General features: G+C 33.8%; 1 protein-coding gene across 1 annotated transcript in view; it reads left to right on the top strand.

Annotated features, from left to right (window-relative positions):
* Positions 1–2,749: 2,749 nt before the first annotated feature.
* LOC129949624 (locomotion-related protein Hikaru genki) overlaps positions 2,750–19,339 on the top strand; it is a 52,178-nt gene continuing 35,588 nt past the window's right edge. Inside the window, exon 1 of the mRNA XM_056061195.1 lies at positions 2,750–3,762. Within this exon, the coding sequence (XP_055917170.1) occupies positions 3,498–3,762 (265 nt within the window). The 5' untranslated portion in view covers positions 2,750–3,497. The remainder of the gene's footprint in view (positions 3,763–19,339) is intronic.

The following is a 19,339-nucleotide window of genomic DNA, read 5'->3' as shown; positions in this document are numbered from 1 at the left end:
TGTTGATACCCGATACAAACTTTAATATTATAAAAAAAATTATTCTGGTATAATACCTTCAAAGTGGGCTTGCATTCTAAGCCTATCCACTTCATTGCCACTCACTAAATAACGCAATTCTGACATAGCAATACGATTTTATTCTTGATCTGTCCCTCTCTGGTTATAAGTACGTTTAGCACGTAAGGTAGTTTTTTGCACATTTGATTGACTGCGATGACCTAAGTCAGGTCGTCTTCTTCTCGTTATCGTAACGTAATTTAAAAAAAAAACACTTAGAATGTTACTATCACAAGGGATCACAAAAGTTAAGAAAGTTCTCGCCGCACGTAGCGGTAATCGTCATGCACAAATATAGAAAGATGCACTCATAGAATATCGTAAAATATCATCAATATCATAGAAATTCTTCTATTTTTTCTCGCCTTTTAAACCTTCCCTAGACCATCACGAACATTTCAAGACTCCATTCAGCCGTTCTCCAGTTTTAGTGAGACTTACGAACAGGAATTCATTTTTATATATATAGATTTCATAAAACGCCCAAAGGTTCAGTAATATTGCCAAGCGCTGATATTTTTAATTTGGATGATATGGTTTTGGCAAAAACACCTTACTTAGTTTAAAAATCATTAAAAAAATACATCGTAATAAAATTTAATTAATTTAATTTAATTTCATATTTTTCAATAATTGAATTAGTATTTTAAATTTTTATATTTTTTTGAAGAAATCTGTAATTTTTCGTAGACAACTACGAATTATAAAGAAGTACAATTGTAGCTCAAGTGATTCCGTTCCATTAAAAATTTACATTTGCCCAAAATAATTTTTGTATGTATTTCTGAATTTATAGTATTTTTAGGATTAAAATGGTCCTTTAAAATACAGGCCATTGCTGTTTTCATAGAAACATAACAACATTTTAAATTATTTACGCCATAAGTTATTTCAATACGTCATTCATCCAATCCCTTTTATTGATCCTTATATTTTTTGATCTTGATTCAATACATTTATCGAATATGATTAATTCAGCCTGTCTTCTATTAAAACCATCAACTTGACGTAAATATACTTCATATGCTTTAAAGCCTCTTAAAAACACACATAATTCCTTTCTAAAGAAAACAACTTAAGTCTGATGTTTGGCTCTTCACATATACAAAACATAAACCAAAACATTTCTATACATCATCATCGTCATCATCATCGTTTTGTCCAATTCGAAAATGTATTTTATTTTATATTTTTTATTTCCCCACTGAAAGTCCTTACGTCAAAGTCGTATCTCATCCAAAAGGATTATCCATCCTATATAACTTTTATTGCCTTCTAAATGATTGCAGAAGTTGCTATTTGAGAAACGAGAAGAAGAAGAAAGGATTCGAGCATAGAAAAGATGACATCAGAGTGAAATAAAATCTGTGATTCTGGACAAAAAAAAAGTAAAAGAAGAGCTAACGTCATCATCTTAATCATAATCATCTTCATCATCCTCATTCTCATTCTGATCCTTCGAATCAGAACATCGTTGTCATAAAACAAAAAAAAGTCCCGTCCTTATGTAAGTGGGTACCTATCTCTTTATCTATTCTCTTCAACAAAATCCAATAAAAGTAAAAATAGAAAAAAGGATGCCCATCTTACTTTCTTATGGTCTTATGCAGCTTTTTAATTGCATACTTAAAACAAATCCTTTTCTTTGAAACCATTCTGTCATCGCAGATATCAAAATAAGGATTACTCTCGGACTCACACAAATACAATAAAAAACAAAAATTCCTCGGACGTAAAACGGACAATAAATAGGTATAGATAGGTACCTATATAAAGGCTACAAAAAAAGACGAAGAAATAAATCACCCCTCAATCCTAAGCCGATTTATATTTATATCCTTCCCTCTCAATCGCCATCACCATCACCATCGCATCGTTTTATACCTGACAAATTGCATACGAAAAATTTCACAGGACTTATCGCACTTGATATCAACAATTTCCATTGCAAGCGACTAATTATTCCCTGGAGCACTTTCCCCAAAATAGACCTCATTATTCTGTAGATATTCGTCCTTCATTGCTTTTCTTTGGTGTCTTGCTTGGCAATTTTCTTCTTCGACTTCTTCGTCTTCTCAACTCAAATCCATAAGACAACCAAGAGTGATAAATTTCTCCGTGATATCTTCCTTATGCTAAGAACTTCTTTTCATTCAGTCACCCTCTTCATATCCTGTCAAACCACATAATCCTCGCAAAACACCATCACCCAACACTCATCTCCCACGACGACGCAATACCCCCCATTCTCCCCCCTCCTCAGCAAATGGAATACAAAAACACAGCGTAGTTTCCGGCTTCCTGATTCTATAAAGAACCCAAAAGGAAAAACTCATTCGGCAGGTGTAGATGACTCTCTAGACTCGCGCCATCAATAATAAATCCCTAGAACTGTTATCCGCACTTACTCCTCCAGCAAGGACGACTTCGTGCTAACAACTAAATCAAATGCGTATCGTCCTGAACTCGAATCCTCAAACAAAAACCAAAAACCGACACAGGATCAACAAAAAATGTGTGGAGCCAAAAAGAAACATCCACATTTTCGAATCCAATTCCAATACTATACAAAAGCTTTTTCGAAGTCCTTTGGAGCTCTCGTCCAATGCGCAGATCCTTGCAGAGGATGCACAATTTATAAGAATCCTTGTTGTGAAGCTTTCGCTTTCAGTTCGTGCCGGTAGTTCGAACCAGAAGGTAGTTCCGAACCAACCCAAAGTAAACCAAAGCACACAAGCAAAAATTTGAATTCAATTGGATTGAATTATTTTGTGTTGTAAAAAAAATACATCCAGGATAATAAACAAATAAACGTCCTTTTTGTGAGAGTTCGTTGGTATTTTTTTTTCTTTTTCTTAACTTGTCTTTCAAGTGATTCCTGAGCGAGAAACGAGGATAAAGTTTGATCTTTCTGAAACAAAACGCAAACAAAAAAAGTTGAAATTTAATTTCCGGGCATTGTTTACTGTGAAGGATATTGAGGTCCTTGAAGAAGTTTTTTTTCTGATTTTTTTTTTTTTTGACTCGTTGTTGTTGAATATTTTTTTGTTTTGTTTTTTTTGTTGTATTTTGGTTTTTTTTTTGTGTGAGCGTGTGTGCCAAATACAGAAATCAATAAATCCTTTAAAGAGGATAATTCAACTTCTATAAAATAGCCTCTGCTCTAGCAACTAACGTCGAAAACGTGCTCGAGCTCGTGTTTGGTGTCTGTGGTGTGGTAGGAGAGTATTAAGTGAATAATTCCCGTTTTTTTTTGTGGTGTTCGTTTGGTTATTGATTGTGTCCTTTTGACCCGTGATGTCCTCACGATGATTTCATCTGAAATTTATGTTGTAAAATAAAAAAATTACAACAACAACAAAAATAATCATACAAAGTTTTCCTTTAAAAAAATAATAAAAGAAAATTATTTTCAATAAAAAATAGTTTACAAAACCATGAAAATCTTTCGAAGAAGTTGTTCTTCAACGTCGTCGTCGGTTTCGGGTTCGGTCTCAGTCTCAGTTTCAGTGTCAGGATCGGTCTCAGCAGGACGAGGAAGTAACATGGCAGGCAAACGTAGCCGTAACCATTACCATAACCATCACCACTCGGTTCTGCTTGCCGCCCTGAGTGTGACCTTCTTGTTTGGATATTTGGATATGCACGTCAGTGCCAGTGGAACGGTACCGGTGGCTGATACTCCTTCGACTCCGGAGCCAGGTACGTGTCGTGTTTTATGTTAAACGGATACAATAACCGTATTTTTTTTGTTGCTTTTCTTTTCTCGTCTATTTTTTTTTTGGTTTTTTAAGTCTTCGAAAGCAAATTGAAATTTTCCGGCCTTTTGTGTTCAAAGGACAGAAACAGGAGGAAGGTGGTTTTGAGTTGTGGTGTGTTGTAAGGGGGGAAAGTCTTTGCGTGTACCGTTAAGAATTGAGGAATTTTCCAGGCATCGAGCGGGTGGGGGGTGTCACTTGCTGTCAGGGAAGCTATAGTGAGAAAAAAGTCATTAAAAAGTTTATTTTTTCACCCGGCTCGCACCGTTGCCATCACAAAGGAGAAAAGTTGCTTAATTTCAAAAAGTTCGAAACCGTTTTCTGTGTGTACTTTTTTTTTTGTTGGTGGTTCCGTTCTTTAAAAAAAAGTTCTTCCTTTTTTCTTTTGAGTGTCCTCCCTCGACTTTGTCGTCGTTCTTCTTCTTTTGCAGAAAAAAAAAGAATGGTAAAATAAATTTTGAATTTAGGAGCAGTTTCGGGAGGCTTCTTTCAAACCCTCTGCTTCCTTTCAGGCTTCATTTTTGCTTGATGGATAATTTCAGAATAATTTAGATAATTTTTTGTCGTGGGAAAAAGATGAGTTTCTCATAGATCCTGAATGATGACGACCAAAAATTGAAGACGGGGGAAATTTTATGGCCGAAAGGAAATGGTGGCACAGGGTTTAAGTAGGGAATGGGTAAATGCTTTAACACTTTCCGGATGGACGAATCTCCCTGGCTTAGGGTTTTTGTGATAAAACTGGCAAGCTGATGAGATGAAAGAGTGGAATCACTTTTTTTGGTGTTGTTGCTGTTATTGGCTTGTTTGTCTTAATAGGGTGTGATGGAAGACCTGATGGGGTTGTCGTTTTTCTGGGCGATTTTTTGTCGAAAATGACCCATTTTTGTGGGTTAAAATAGTGCCTCCTGATGCCTTCTGGCTATAATGTGTGTTACTGTGTCTGATGATGTAAGAGCCTGATACTTGAGTTTGTTTTTTCTATTTATTTGTTCGTCCTTCTCATTTCTGAAATTGACACACAAGCGGTTTTGAAGTTGTTGGTGTTTTTGTTGGCTAAATGTTATAAAAAAGGTTGTTATAGCTTAGCTAGATTCTTAGGAACAACTTGTCATATGGATAATGTTTGTTATAGTATATTTGATATTTGTTCTCACCCTCTTAGCTCTGTTGTGTGTGGGTGAGGGTAGGGGAGTATGATGTGATGGTATTAAATTGAGAATCAATGGGTTACATCGTTTGGTCCTTATGGGCTTTAATGTGTGATTGGATAAATTATGATGGTGTAACATTTGGTTTATTTTATGGATAAATGGTATAAAAGGGTGTATTTATGTTATATGGGTAAAGACAGTTAAGCTGATGATGATAATGGGCTGTAATATTCAACAAATGGTGAGAAAGAGAGTACAACTTGGGTTTTTGGCTATTTCTCATTTTTGTTTTTTAAGTAGTCTCTTAACTTTTTGTATTCTCATACAAAAAGGATACTCGTAGATATTTGAAACTTATATTATAGATTTTTGTGTCGGAGGAGGAGGAAGATGAAGAAGAAGACAAGGAAGTGAAAAATATCCATTATCAAAGAACATAAATATTGGATATTAATTTTATGGGACTTATTTATTATATGAGCTATGAGGTATAGAATAAAAGGCATCAAGAGAAATGGAAAGACTTGACTGGGGTTCCTTTCATTGAGATGATTAATTTTAAAAAGGTTGTTTCTTGAGTAGTATGATGACGAGTTGTTATTGTTATACAGAAATTAAAGCTGTGTAAGTCTAAAGATCTAAAGAAGCCAATAGAACTAATTGGTTATGACTTTTCTCTGTTATAGAAAATTATAATAAGGATTTTAGCAGAAGATAACATAATTAGCTTTTGTGGTCTTGATATTTTCAGGTTCATTTCAGAGAAATATTTTGTAATCATTATGTTGAGGTCTTGTTTTTATTTTCATGATGGTTTTTCTTGTTAGCCATCATTTGAGCATACGTTTCTCAAAATTTAAAAGGAAACATTTCTGTTAGCTCGTCCTTGGAAGTTGCATTTTAAAAGGGAAGAGATTGAACTGGAGTCGCAGTTTCTGTAGATGTTAATTCTTTTTTATAAGGTTTGCTAACCTAAAGCGGTCTCATTTACTTATGTCATTCAGTCGTTTATGATTCATATTTAACTTTGAATTTATGCAATATTTTGAACAAGACAATTTGTGAAATATTTAAATAAAATGAAGTTATTATTTTTTCTTGAGGTTAATTTTACATCATTCAGACTTTTTGTTGCATTGAAGAGGATGTCTCTCAGACAGATATATTTTTAAGGAATTTTTAAATTCTGACTGGATATTTTTTTAATTTTTCTTTATTCAATGAAATAAAATAAAACACATATTTCAGTAAGGTCACAGTTATATTATTCTAAGAAGAGAATCTTTTTGAAAGTTGTTTATTTTCTACGTTTTATATGAAAAATTTCTGCTGAAAAAATGCCATTTCATATTCATTTGGTTTCAATATAATTGTTCAATGAAAATGGTAAAATGAAAAAATTGTATAGGAAAGATCCTTGTCTAGGCCAAAGTGTTTCAAGTAAATAAAATCTTTAGAAAAGGAAACATTCTAGGATCTCATCTCTGAGAATTTTTATATTGAAAAGCTCCATTGACTGTTTTCCAATACAAATTTTTGTATTAAAGTATTGCGTGGTACCCGTGGCATGATGGTTAGTGCGTTGGACTGTCATGACAGAGGTCTTGGGTTCGATCCCTGCCTCTGACATCTTAAGTTTTATCACGGGTACTGCGAGGTACTCTTGCGAGGAATTGACAAATGCTCAAAGAGTAATTCTTATAATGAAAAGTGCTTTCTCAAATTGGCCGTTCGGATTCGGCTTAAAACTGTAGGTCCCTCCATCGATGCAATTACTCGCACACAGGAATGGTTGAGAATTGTAAGTCACTAGACCCTAATTTATTTATTCAATTTATTCTTACAGAAGTATTGCATAAGTAGACTTAACGTCGTAAGAAAAAATGTAATCATTTATTTTTTTGTTTAATTCAAATAAAATAAAATAAAAAGTACGTATACGCCCGAGTGAACAATACAAATTTATTTCACTTTTGAAGTAAAATCTAACTGAAGACGTATTTTTTGCTTAATTAATTTACTTTTTCTTTTTAAAGTTTCATAATTAATCACACATTCATACATGAGTACATAAACTAAAAAGCTTATTTTGAGTAACTAACTGGAAATATACTTTAAAAAAAAGATTTTATTATAATTTCACAATTGAACGTTTTTATTCATTTATGTCTTATTTAAATATTGTTTTTGAAAATTAGCTAAAGTAAAATATATGCATATTTAGAGCAGACTATTCCCATGATTAAAATCTGCATTTTAGAAAAAAATATAGAAAAATAGTATTTTCAGATTATTTCTTAAATTTTGAAAAAAGAGATGTTAAAAAAAAATGTAGTTTTATTTGTACAAAGTGATTTGCTGCAAATTTTAGTAATTTATTTTATTAAAATAATTTAAATTGCAAGTTTATTTTGTTTATTTTTTAAAGAGGAACATTTTAAGAATTCAAACTAATATGGAAATTAATTTATTGCTAATTAAAGTAACTCAAAAAAAAAAAATGTATTGAAGGGTGATACAATCCCGTTAAAAAATTCAGATTGCCCTTTTAGTGTCAAGAAAATTTGCGCTTAGCTATCTAAAGCCAAAAATTTTGCTTTTTATTACACATTTGTTTTTAATATTTGTTTGCATTTTTTTTTTGTGTTCTGAGCTAAAGTCAAATGTATGAATAATTATTTAGGAGTTTTTAATAAGATTCTGGGTTTATGAGAATCTTTATATATAAAAGAAAGTCATGTTTGTTACAACACTTATAACTCGGGAACGGCTGGACCAATTGCCATGGTTTTTGATTTGTTGGATATGTTTCCATCGTGAATAGCAGAACACATCTTAAAAACAATGAAAACTCGATATATGTGTTTGAATACTTGATCATTTCAATAGATGCTCATTTGTTTATTACATGTCAAACATTTGTTGTCCAATCCTGTCAAATAGAGTAACAACTATTTTTTTTGGAGCTTATGGCCTGGTTGCTGAGACCTTTAAGCCGAAACTTTATTTTTTTCTAAAGACATCATGTGTGCGTTCAGAAATTTATTTTTTGTAAAATGCCTTAAAACTTCAGGTACTGTTATATTTGTTTGTTTTAGACATTAATTTTCGAAAATTATTTATTAATTATTTAATTTTTAATTCCCGAAAATTGTCTTTTTATAGGTTGTCAATGATTTTTCTTGATAAGCTATTCATACGTAGTGGTTATATACTCTTTGAGCTATTGTCTATGTCTTGAAAGTTCAGGTACTGTTATTATATTTGGTGGTTTTATGCGAGTGCACATTTTAATAACAATGCCGCGTCCTAGAAGATCTAATCTTTTCCAGCGAAGCCGTAATGTAATTAGGCAACGGAATATCGCGAGTCAATTATCTGATGGAGAACGAGAAATTGCAAGCATTGAAATTGTGGAGCATTGAAGTGTTGAACGATCTATCTGCTGATGATTTCTCGAAGCAATTGCTGACTATCGGTAATGGCCGTGTTCCTGTTGACAAATCGAGCGGTTTATTTCATTTCCTCCAAATTTTTGCAATGTCATATCATCAAAAGACGAGCTTATCAACAAAGTATTCCCGGATATCATTGCTTACCACAAAAATACTAAATGGTAAAGTGAGCGAGCAATTTTGGCCGCTAAAATAAAGATGTAGATGACCTCACTTTTATAATTCCAAATCAAATCGTAGGTACTCTGTATTCATTCAAATCTATCGACTGTGTAACAAACGAAGAAGAAGCCACTAATTGTCTAACTGAAATTTTAAACTCCTTGGATGTGCCTGGTTTACCACTGCACTATTTAAAACTTAAAGTTGGCTCGGTAGTCATCATGCTTAGAAATTTAAACCAACCAAAACTGTGTAATGAAACACGTTTGGTGATAAGAAAACTGATGAGCAATTTGATAATCCCAACAGATAATATGCCCTTTGAGTTTAAACGAATTCAATTTCCGATTCGTCTTGCCTTCGCCATGACTATCAACAAATCACAGGGCCAATCCTTGACTATTTGTGGCATCAATCTAGAAAATGCATGTTTTTCTCATGGTCAATTGCACGTGGCATGTTCACGTGTCGGCAAACCATCCGCTTTATTTGTTCTTGCGCCTGACCAAAAAACAAAGACTTTAGTTTACCACAAGATGCTTGAATAAAAATCGTATTAATAAATTAATCCTAGTTTTATATTTTTTCCCAATCTGCACAACGTAGTCATTTTTTTTTGACATGAGTTTGAAGTTCTTAATTATTATTTTTATTTTTTTTTATTTTTAGTCTCATTCTGTATGTATGTATGTTTTCATCATCATTCATCATAATAAAATACTTTTTTTGTTTCCATCTATATAAATATATTACTTTGTATCATTGTTTTACGTTCACAAAGTTACAAAGTTCGCCGGGTCAGCTAGTAAAGAAATGAATATGAGTTATTTAATTTTTGTTTATTATTTAAATTTTAATGTTACAACTTAAGTTTAATTATATTCCAAATCTTCATGACGCGTTTTGGAGATGTTACTCCATCATCGGGTGAAGTACTTTTTAGTTTTGTTTTGTAATTTAACAAATTTATCTATAGCATTACTGATTATTGGCTTTAATCTATACCAAAGCCCTGTAAAACCAAACATTTTTTACTGTTAAGTTTAAAACTTTGCAAATAACGTTTCATTAAACTCGGATTTGCAAAGATCAAAGTCTTAAGCAAATAAGAGTTTGTTTCAAAAAGTAGTCGAAAACGAATAAGCAAATTAATTAACTGTTTCGAAAATGAAGAAGTAAATAATAGTTAACAAGTTACAAGACAATGGACGAAAACTTTTTTTTAATTTTGAAGAATATATAAGGCACATGACTTTTGACTTTAAGGGTCAATGCGTTGATTCATCTCAATCTCAAAACTGTCTGATTTTTTAGAGTTTTTCAATCCATCTACGTCGTAATCATACTTCAATAAAATTGTATAGCAACAAATCATTTCTCTTAAAAAACTGTTGTAAATATAACAGAGAAGTTAAAAAAATTGACCAAAAATTAGTGAAACTAAGATTTAACTTCTATATTTGAATTGATTTTTCGATAAAAAAGCGTCTTTCGATTTAAAAAAAAAAGTACCATAGAATTTGTGGTGTCTCAAATTATAAATATACTAAAACCTTTGCAACAGTACACTACATTTGGCAGGAATAGAGCCTTATTTCATGGTGTTGCATATATGGAATGAATAAATAAAGGAAGAAGTAAAATAAAGGTAGTGTGCTCATCGAGTCCCAAATATTTATTATCATTGATAAATTTCTCTCTAGCACTATTTACTGGACAAAAAATCGTTAAGACTTCGCAATTTTGTTCTCCAGGAGGATTTATGTTGTATTTTTTATGTAGCTGGATGTATTGACCGTACCATGATTGATATTAATTTTTCAATGCACATTTTCTGTGAAAAATTTAAGAATATGAATTAACCGCAGATTTGTATTTTAAATTTTGTAGAACACTTTTACTTTTGACTTTTCAAATATATTCTAAAAAAAGTGAAAAGTCTTTTCAAATTTCGTGTAACACAAAGCTGAAAAGTAGCAAAGTGAAAAGTGTATAGTTTAATAAGCTTGACGTCAATATTCAGGTCAAAAAACAATATTTCTACAACTGAAATATTCAAGATGTCTAAAACAATAGTTTGTTCGGATGGTATTTCCGTGTTTTATTCTATAAAAAACTATCATTTGATTTCTTTATAATTTTAGTCATTTCTGCATAACTAAATAAAGTGTATAAGATACAATTTTAATCCACTGAATTGTAATTTCTGTATTTACGGGCGCTAATTCATAAAATATTGACATGTAACAATTTTTTCAAAAATACAATTACAAAATTGTCCTGAATTTTTCATTTTTTAGTCTTTTCACATTCAACACTTGACCGTAACTTAGTTTCCTGTAGCAATTGTCAATTAAAAACAAACAAATATTTAAATTGCAAATTTTAACTTCCAATAGCAAGTTTTTGTAATCGGTCCGATTTGTCGATTTGTCGAATTGAAAATGTTGACATTTCTCTACGTTTCAAGGTCCCTAGAGTCGAAATAAATTATTTTCGTACGCTCGTACGTTCTCGACAATTTTTCCGTTGTCAAGAACGGCTGAAGAACCAATAGATTTAACGACTTTTTTTTACCATAACAATTTAAAAAAAGGTGAACAATTTGGTTAGCCGTAAATATCGCATGAACCAATAACGCTAGAGACTTGAATTAAATTTTATATTATAGTTTGTAATGGGATACCGAATAAATATAATTTTGAAAAAGAAAACTACAATTAATGCTTTTTTAAATAAAAAAAATCTGAACAAATATTTATCACCTCAAAAATTTTATGAGCAAAAAATTAATGTCTCCAAAACAACTTTGCGCAACGAAAAATAATGTTTCTAACATCTGGTAAAATTTTGAGAAAAATTAAATTGCCAGTTTTTTATAACAAATAAAAACCTAAGAAAACACTACTCAAAATTGGTAAAAATTGATTTTCAAATATCTTTTCAAAAATGTGTGATTATGGCTTTTAACTAATTTTATCTTTTGAAAAATATTGGTGTCAACATTCAGTACAATTTTGAAAAAAATCGAATATACAGCTTTTTTTACAAAAAAATAAAAACCTAAACTAAAATTAATAAAAGTTGAGGATCTAAGTAAGTTAGTACGAAATAGGCCCTTGCAAATCAATGGATTCTAGACACATAGAAACGTCGACATTTTTTGACCAATCCAACCGAATTCAATACATCTCTTCGTGTTTCTTTAATACATAAAACACACTGTGGGAATTTCTTGGTAAATTTAACGTTTTACAACTAGGCTCAGGGAAACATTAGAACTCGAATTCTTTTTTTAGTTCGTTGAAAGTCCGAGGTATTAAAATAAAAACGGTAAGAAAATTAATTTGGTTTTTCAAATTCGGTATTAAATTAACTATAGTTAGCTGTATAAGGAAACAACTACATCACAAATAGAGAAGAGAATAAGAGAGAATGGTAAAGAATGCGACATTCGTTAAGGGCGGCTAAAAAAAATCCCTGTTTCTTAACAGTACGTCTGAAATTGGGCTTAAGGGTAAACTGGTGGGCATTCCTGGAAGTGTGGGTATTACTATTGAATTGATTCAGGAAAGGATTACAACTGGCTATTTCACTTGAGCATTGGTTCTGAAAAAAAGCGATAAAGCGATAAAAATCTTGTCTATCAACCTTACGAAAGTGCTCAGGTTATACACAAATTTTAGTTATACAAAGGTCACCTATAATTTTTAAAGCTTTTTTTTGAATTCTGTCCAAAAGGTTCAATTGGGTTATTCGAACACCTGCTAGGTTTTATAAATTATTCCCAGATCAGAAGGGGTAAAAAATGTTTGCATCGTCGAAAAACCTAAACAATTCGCAGCGTTTTTGGTGACTTCAAATATGTGCTCACTCCACAGGAGATGCTCCGTTTGTGATACACATACTTAGAACAGAAAGCTGTTCGGTCTCTTTAATGCAAGAACCACCCATGGATAATGGCATTAGGAAAGGGTTACGCTCTTGCGACAGTAGACAGCATTGAGTTTTTATAGCAATAAATTTTATACGATTTTTGATTCCCCTTTGGACAATGGTGTCAAGTTCAGAATTTAATAAGCTTATCATACGCTGCCGTTGGTAGTTCACATCCAAATCTTAAAACGAAAAGCTGAGGGTACTATCAGCAGCGAAGCAATAGAGTGGGTTAGAAGTTTCAGACAAAAATAAGGAAGAGTGTTGGAGACAGTTCAAGCCGACATGAGGAGTCCTTTTTACATAAGGAATACTCTATTCATATTTTAAATCAATTAAATTTTTCGCTAAAGTAAAAATATTTACAATAGAATGTTAAAATTGACAAACATTTTTACCAATTACCAAGTTTTATTATCTTTGCTGTTCATTTTCAAGATTGTTTCTACTGAACTACAGTAGACAAAAAGCCTTTATAAGTCAGAAGCTCAAAAACAAACTTAAATTCAGTAAATTTATTGTTATTAATTAATCAGGAGCTAAAACTAGGGAAATACTCGTATTATGGATAATTCAAAGTACGGAATTTTCAAAAGAGACGCAACTAAAGTAGAGCATCAGGGACAACAAACGACGCTATATTTCCTCCCGCTCTTTTATTTTCTACCGAAATTCGAAGTCATTGGCATAATCGTCCTAGCATATCAACAATAATTGATCGTCTAGTGGAAACATTTTAATCCACACACAGTACAAAATATTCCCGTGATATAGCTGCCACTGAGGCTTCAGTTGCAGAAAGCCAAAATGTGTCTCTCACTCGTCATTATCAAGCGTTGGACATCTTTATGGCGTCGTTGTGGCGAATTCAGCAAAAAAAAATCTTGGCCAACATCCTTACAAGATTAAATTGACACAGTAATGGAAGCCGCTTGACCACCAGAAGCGTCGTCATATGTTCGTGAATTGGGCTGAGCAACAACTTGAAAATGATTCGTATTTTCATCGAACAATCATTTTTAGCGATGAGGCTCATTTCTAGCTGAATGGCTTCGTCAATAAACAAAATATGTATTCGGTATTGGTCAGGCAGAAATCCACACGTACTCCTAGAGTCATCATTGCATTCCGAAAAAATTACGTTCATTGGGCCGTACTTCTTCCGTGATGATCAAGGCCGACACGTTACTGTGTATGGGGATCGCTATCAAAGAAAACTGATTTTGTTTGGCCCCAATTGGATGATATGGACTTTGAGGACATGTGGTTCCAACAGGACGGCTCCACTAGCCACACAGTGAATGTCACCATCAATTTATTGGTAACCAATTTTGAAGAAGGCGTTATCTCACGAAACGGTCATTTCGCTTGGCCACCTAGGTCATGTGATTTGACGCCGTTAGACTTTTTCCTGTGGAGCTACGTCAAGTCTATGTTCTATGCCAACAAGCCAACGACAATTAATGAACTTTTGACTTCTCCAAACCTGCCCGTAATGCCCAAGCAAGAGAATTCAAATGGAATTTAATGTACTTTCACTGGAATAATAAATTTCATTGATATCCGAAAACCCCATATAACAAAAAAAAGTAGGAAATGAGAAACTATAAAATGCCTCCAAAAACTATTTACATCTTTGCATTCCCTATTTTCATAAATCATGAACAAACCAAGATAATAATTTCCTTCGAAATCAATAACCACAAACACATCAGATACTTCTCAGAAAAAGAGGATAGTCATCATCATAATAATCGCTTGATTCCTCTTAGATCCCAAAATACAAATCTAAACCAAATCCAATCAAAAAACAAGTAATAGCATTCCATTTGAAATAAAATATCACCATTAGAAAACTCATTATCCACGAAAATTACTCGAAAAGAGAAACAATTCCATCGACATATGGAGAAGCTAATTTCCTTTCCCACATCACAATTAAGACAGCAAATCATCGTCATCATCATCATCATCATCGTCTTCTTCTTCTTCGTTTTTTTCTATTTAAGGATTCCCGCCATAGTGCTCGTCCTCGTCCTTGGTATGTTTCGTATGTGCTATCTACAAAGTAATTTCGTATATAGGACAAAAAGTATAGCGAAAAAAGAAATAATTACACAACATACAAACTGACAACCATAAATAGACAAAAGCAAGACATATGTACCTAAATGTACGTATGTATTTGCACAAAAGGACCCACATATAGAACATTTAGCAATCAGTGATTATTTTCACAGTTAGTTTGCTTGGTTTGAATGAAAATAACGAAAATACAAAACAAAAATAAAACTTTGCACATTAATTAATATGAAAACACAAAATATACATATGTACGATCATAACCGTAAAAGCAGTACACAAATATATATTTGCGTGTAAGGATGTGCGATTATAGAAGGGATATATGCTCACATAACAAAATCTGCTCTTTATCCTTGGAAGATAATAAAAAACACGTTAGATGCGCGCTGCCATTCCTTGACTAATAATAATATGAGTTGTTGTATTATCTTCTACAAATATACCATCCAGGATAGCGAAAAGGAAGCTCTCTTTATCCTTTCGTGCTTTTCGGTTGTCGTCATCGTCGTGTCGTTCATCGTTTGTCGGTGGCATGTCCTTGCCTTGTATGTACTATACTTATAACTTTACTCACTCTGTTCATATTATGCCAAACAAACCGTAAAATAATTAATTCTTCTTCAAAATAGACTGATATATACATATACATACATAGATAGCTGCCGCCTCGAAGAAGGTTTAAAGTTTTTTCCGATTCATTTTATTGTGCAAAGCCTAAAATTTAAAAGAAGAATTTCACCAAGATATTAGTGATGGTATCAGAAAGTATTGATAAAACGTTTTTGATGCATGGAATCGCGTTTACAAATTAACAACCTAACGGAGAATTCCTTAACAAAATTCTAGTCCCTAAAACAAGGTTTGTAGAGAAAATTAGAACTCAAGTTCTCAAACTCTAGAACTCTGATTAAACCTTCAAATTTTGGGGTCTAAGATATTAAAACTTGTTGTTGAACGATATAATGGTCACGGAAAAATGTTTTATTAAATTTAAAATCACCAAATCCTTCAATAATGCATTAATAATAAATCGTTAGAAAATAAAGTTAAAGACGCGTACAAGCCCAGCTCACAAACAAATTTAAGCTAAAAAATTACCCATAATATGTTCATTTTTATATAACACACGAGGCCATAAAATCTATGAACAATTTGTCAAGAAATAAACTCAAATCTCAAACGTGCAATATGTCCATAGGTAGATATTTTGTTTGGTTAAAGAATTCAATTTGTCTGTGTGGACATTATGCCCATTTAAGAAGCCATAAAGTTTGTTTAGTTATAAAGGGTCCGCCAAATTTTTTTTTTTTAAATGGGCGAAAAACATCGAGTGTAGGCCCGGCAGTGTTGTTGAAACCAAGCCTTCCTGTTGAAACCAAATTTTTCCATTTTTTTTTTGTTTTAATTCACAAGCACTCAAGGGGTTATAAGTACCCTTTATATGTTTATATTTAAACACAGTGCGAGCGTTAGGAAAATAGGGAATGATTTAAAAGGAGATACCGGTGCACATTGGTCTTAAAGTTCTGAACATCAAAATGGGAGGGAAAAACAGAGTTGGCTAAAGCATTCCACATTCTCGATGTGCGATTTAAGAAAGAATCTCTATACTTGACATTACGCCCGAAATTGAGCTCAAGGGTAAACTGATTAGAATTCCTAGAAGTGCGAGTATTACGGCTGAATTGTTTAAGGGGTGGAATGCAACTGGCTAATTCGACAGAACATTGTTTGTAAAAATATCTATAAAACAACGAAAGGCATGAAACATTGCGGCGGTGTTCTAGCGATGTAAATGTTTCGATTATAGTTCTGTCGCCTATCATTTTTATAGCCCTATTTTGAATTATTTCCAAGGGATTTAAAATTGTTTTGGGGGCACGTGTCCAGATATTACAATTATATTCAAGCTTTGGACGGATAGAAGCTTTGTAGATTATAGCCAGATCAGAAGTGGTGGCAAATTTCTTGCATCATCGGAGAAATCCTAAGCACCTTGCAGCATTTTGGGCGATATCGAATATTTGATCATTCCATAAGAGGTGATCTGTGATATTCATACCGAGTACTGAAAGTTGATTAGTTTCCTGGATGCAAGTGCCGCTCATGGATAGCGGCATCGAGGGTGCGTTACGCTTTAATGACAGGAGACAGGATTGAGTTTTCGAAGCATTAAATTCTGCACTGTTTTTGATTCCCCTTTGGATAATTCTGTCAAGATCAGAATTTAATGAGCTTATCATACGCTGCCATTTAAGTTCCACATTCAAAGAAAAAGGATGTGAATCTAGAAACGAGTATGAGAAGCTGAGGGTACTGTCGTCGGCGAAACAGTTTAATGGATTAGAAGTGACAGACAAAAGATCGTTTATAAAAATAAGGAAGAGAGTCGTAGACAAAACGGAGCCCTGGGGGACACCAGCATTTATTTTATGAATTTCAGACTTGCAACCATCCAATACAACTTGTATTGAATGGTTGAAAAGGTAATTTTTAATCCAACGAAGAAGAGATTCATCAATATCAAAAGCACGCATTTTTGATAAGAGAGCTTGGTGCCAAACTCTATAAAATGCTTTTGAAATATCAAGTGCAATAATCTTACTACTTTCTCCAAAATGATGTTAAGATTTGTTCCACTGTTCGGTGAGATGAACCATGAGATCACCAGTGGACCTATTGCTACGAAAACCATACTGTCGGTCATCAAGAAGCTTCCGTTCTTCAAGATATTTTTTAAGCTGAAAATTAATCAGCGTTTCCATGACCTTAGAAAGAAGGGACGTAAGTGCAATTGGACGATAGTTTGAGGGGGGGAGGAATCGCCTTTTTTAGGGACAGGCTGGACAAATGTTATTTTTCATATACTCGGGAAAAGACCTGTAGAATAGGACAGATGGAAAAGCTTACGCAGTGGTTTTGCCAGCGTTGAAGAACACCTCTTCAGAACAATAGGGGGAATACTATCCAGTCCAGCGGATTTGTGTATGTCAAGGTCTTTCAGTACTCTTGCGACTGCACGAGTGCGAAAGAAGATTCGTCCCATAGAATCATTTACGATCTCAAGAACAGGATGACTCATGACACTTTCCGGTAGCATCGAATTAACAACAAAATGTCCTGCAAGCAAATTGGCTTTATTAATCGAGCTTACATAGGAAGTGTCATTGTGGACGAGCGTTGGAACCGAGGATGACGTGGTGTTTCGTACCTTTTTTAAAAATGACCAGAAATTTTTACTACCTTTGGGACATCGTAGTATTTTTTGCATTAATTTCTGATCATGATAAAATTTGGTTTGTCGAATATGACCATTACAGGTCTTTCTAGCTTGTTTGTAACTTATTCCGGTTTTCCTCAGTCGGGTTGGCTTTATTACAACGGAAACTTACATCTCTGAACCTAATAACCTCTTTACAGCTCGAATCGAACCATGAGTTCTCTTTGGGTTTGATAGATTTCACCCTATTCGGTATAAAATTTCCCATTCCACAAAGAATTAAATTTGTTTCCATATCTGCGCTGGAATCCACGTCACTATTAAGCATAGTGACCAGCTAAAGTTCATAAAGAATTCATTGAGACCGTCTCAGTTGGCTTTCTCACTATCTTCACAGACAGCTGCCTGACTGTCTGTGAAGGATGCCGCATTTCAGTTTTGGTTTGGGCTTTGTTTGAGTATCTTAAATGCCCCCTTATTGCCAGCAGTTCAGCTTGAAAAACGCTATCAAAGTCAGGAAGCCTAAAGGATTTGGCTACATTTAGAGACTCAGAAAAGATTTCAGAACCAACTCCGCACTCCATATTTGAGCCGTCAGTAAAGATGGTTGTGTCGAAACCTATCGACACGATGTCATCCCCCTAATCTTCTTTGGATGGGAAAATAACCTTAAAACCCTTACTAAGGCTCAAAGTAGGAGTGCAGCAGTCAGTGTCTACCGAGATAATATCTGAGGGAATCAATTTCGTTGTTTTGCTGTGACCATAAGGTTTTGACAACTAGCTGTTTGATTCCTTCATCCTAATAGCGCTGCAAGAAGCTATGTATTTAATAAAAAGGTCGATTGGTAGAAGATCCAAAATAAAGTTTAAGGCGTCCGTTGGGCAAGTACACATGACCCTGTGGTGCTCACGCAAGCTGTTCTCTGAACCTTCTTTAGCTTATCAATATTATAGGCTTTGCTTAGAGCAGACCACCACACAATCGAACCATATGTTAAGAAGTGTACGTCCATAAAATCATCTTCGACTGAAGTCCCCACTTTTTGCCGAAAGTTTTGCTGCAGGCGTTGAAGGCAACACAGGCCTTCTTAACCCGTACTTCAATATTTAGTTTCCAGTTTAGTTTAGGGTCGAGCATAACTCCCCAAATACTTTGCACTGGAAGACAATGATAGGATTTGACCGTTGAGTCGAGGAAGCGTGAAGGGCGGTACTTTAGTTTTGGTGGTAAAGAGCAACAGTTCAGTTTTACTTTGGTTAACTCCTTGTCTATAACTCGTGGACCAGTTGCTAACTTTCTTCAAAGCTGACTCCTTGATTTCACTAATCACAGAGGTGTACTTTCCTGACACCAATAGCACCAAATCATCCGCTTAGGCTACCGCCTTCACTCCACATCTCTCTTATTTAACGAGAATTGTATCCATGACCAGCAGCCATAGAAGAGGCGAAAGGACACCACCCTGGGGTGTTCCCCTACTCACGTGTTTTGTTGCGATTGTGTTGC

This window comes from Eupeodes corollae, chromosome 3 (genome assembly GCF_945859685.1).
Source record: "Eupeodes corollae chromosome 3, idEupCoro1.1, whole genome shotgun sequence".
NCBI classification, from domain to species: domain Eukaryota; kingdom Metazoa; phylum Arthropoda; class Insecta; order Diptera; family Syrphidae; genus Eupeodes; species Eupeodes corollae.
This window is presented reverse-complemented; position numbering and strand designations above follow the sequence as displayed.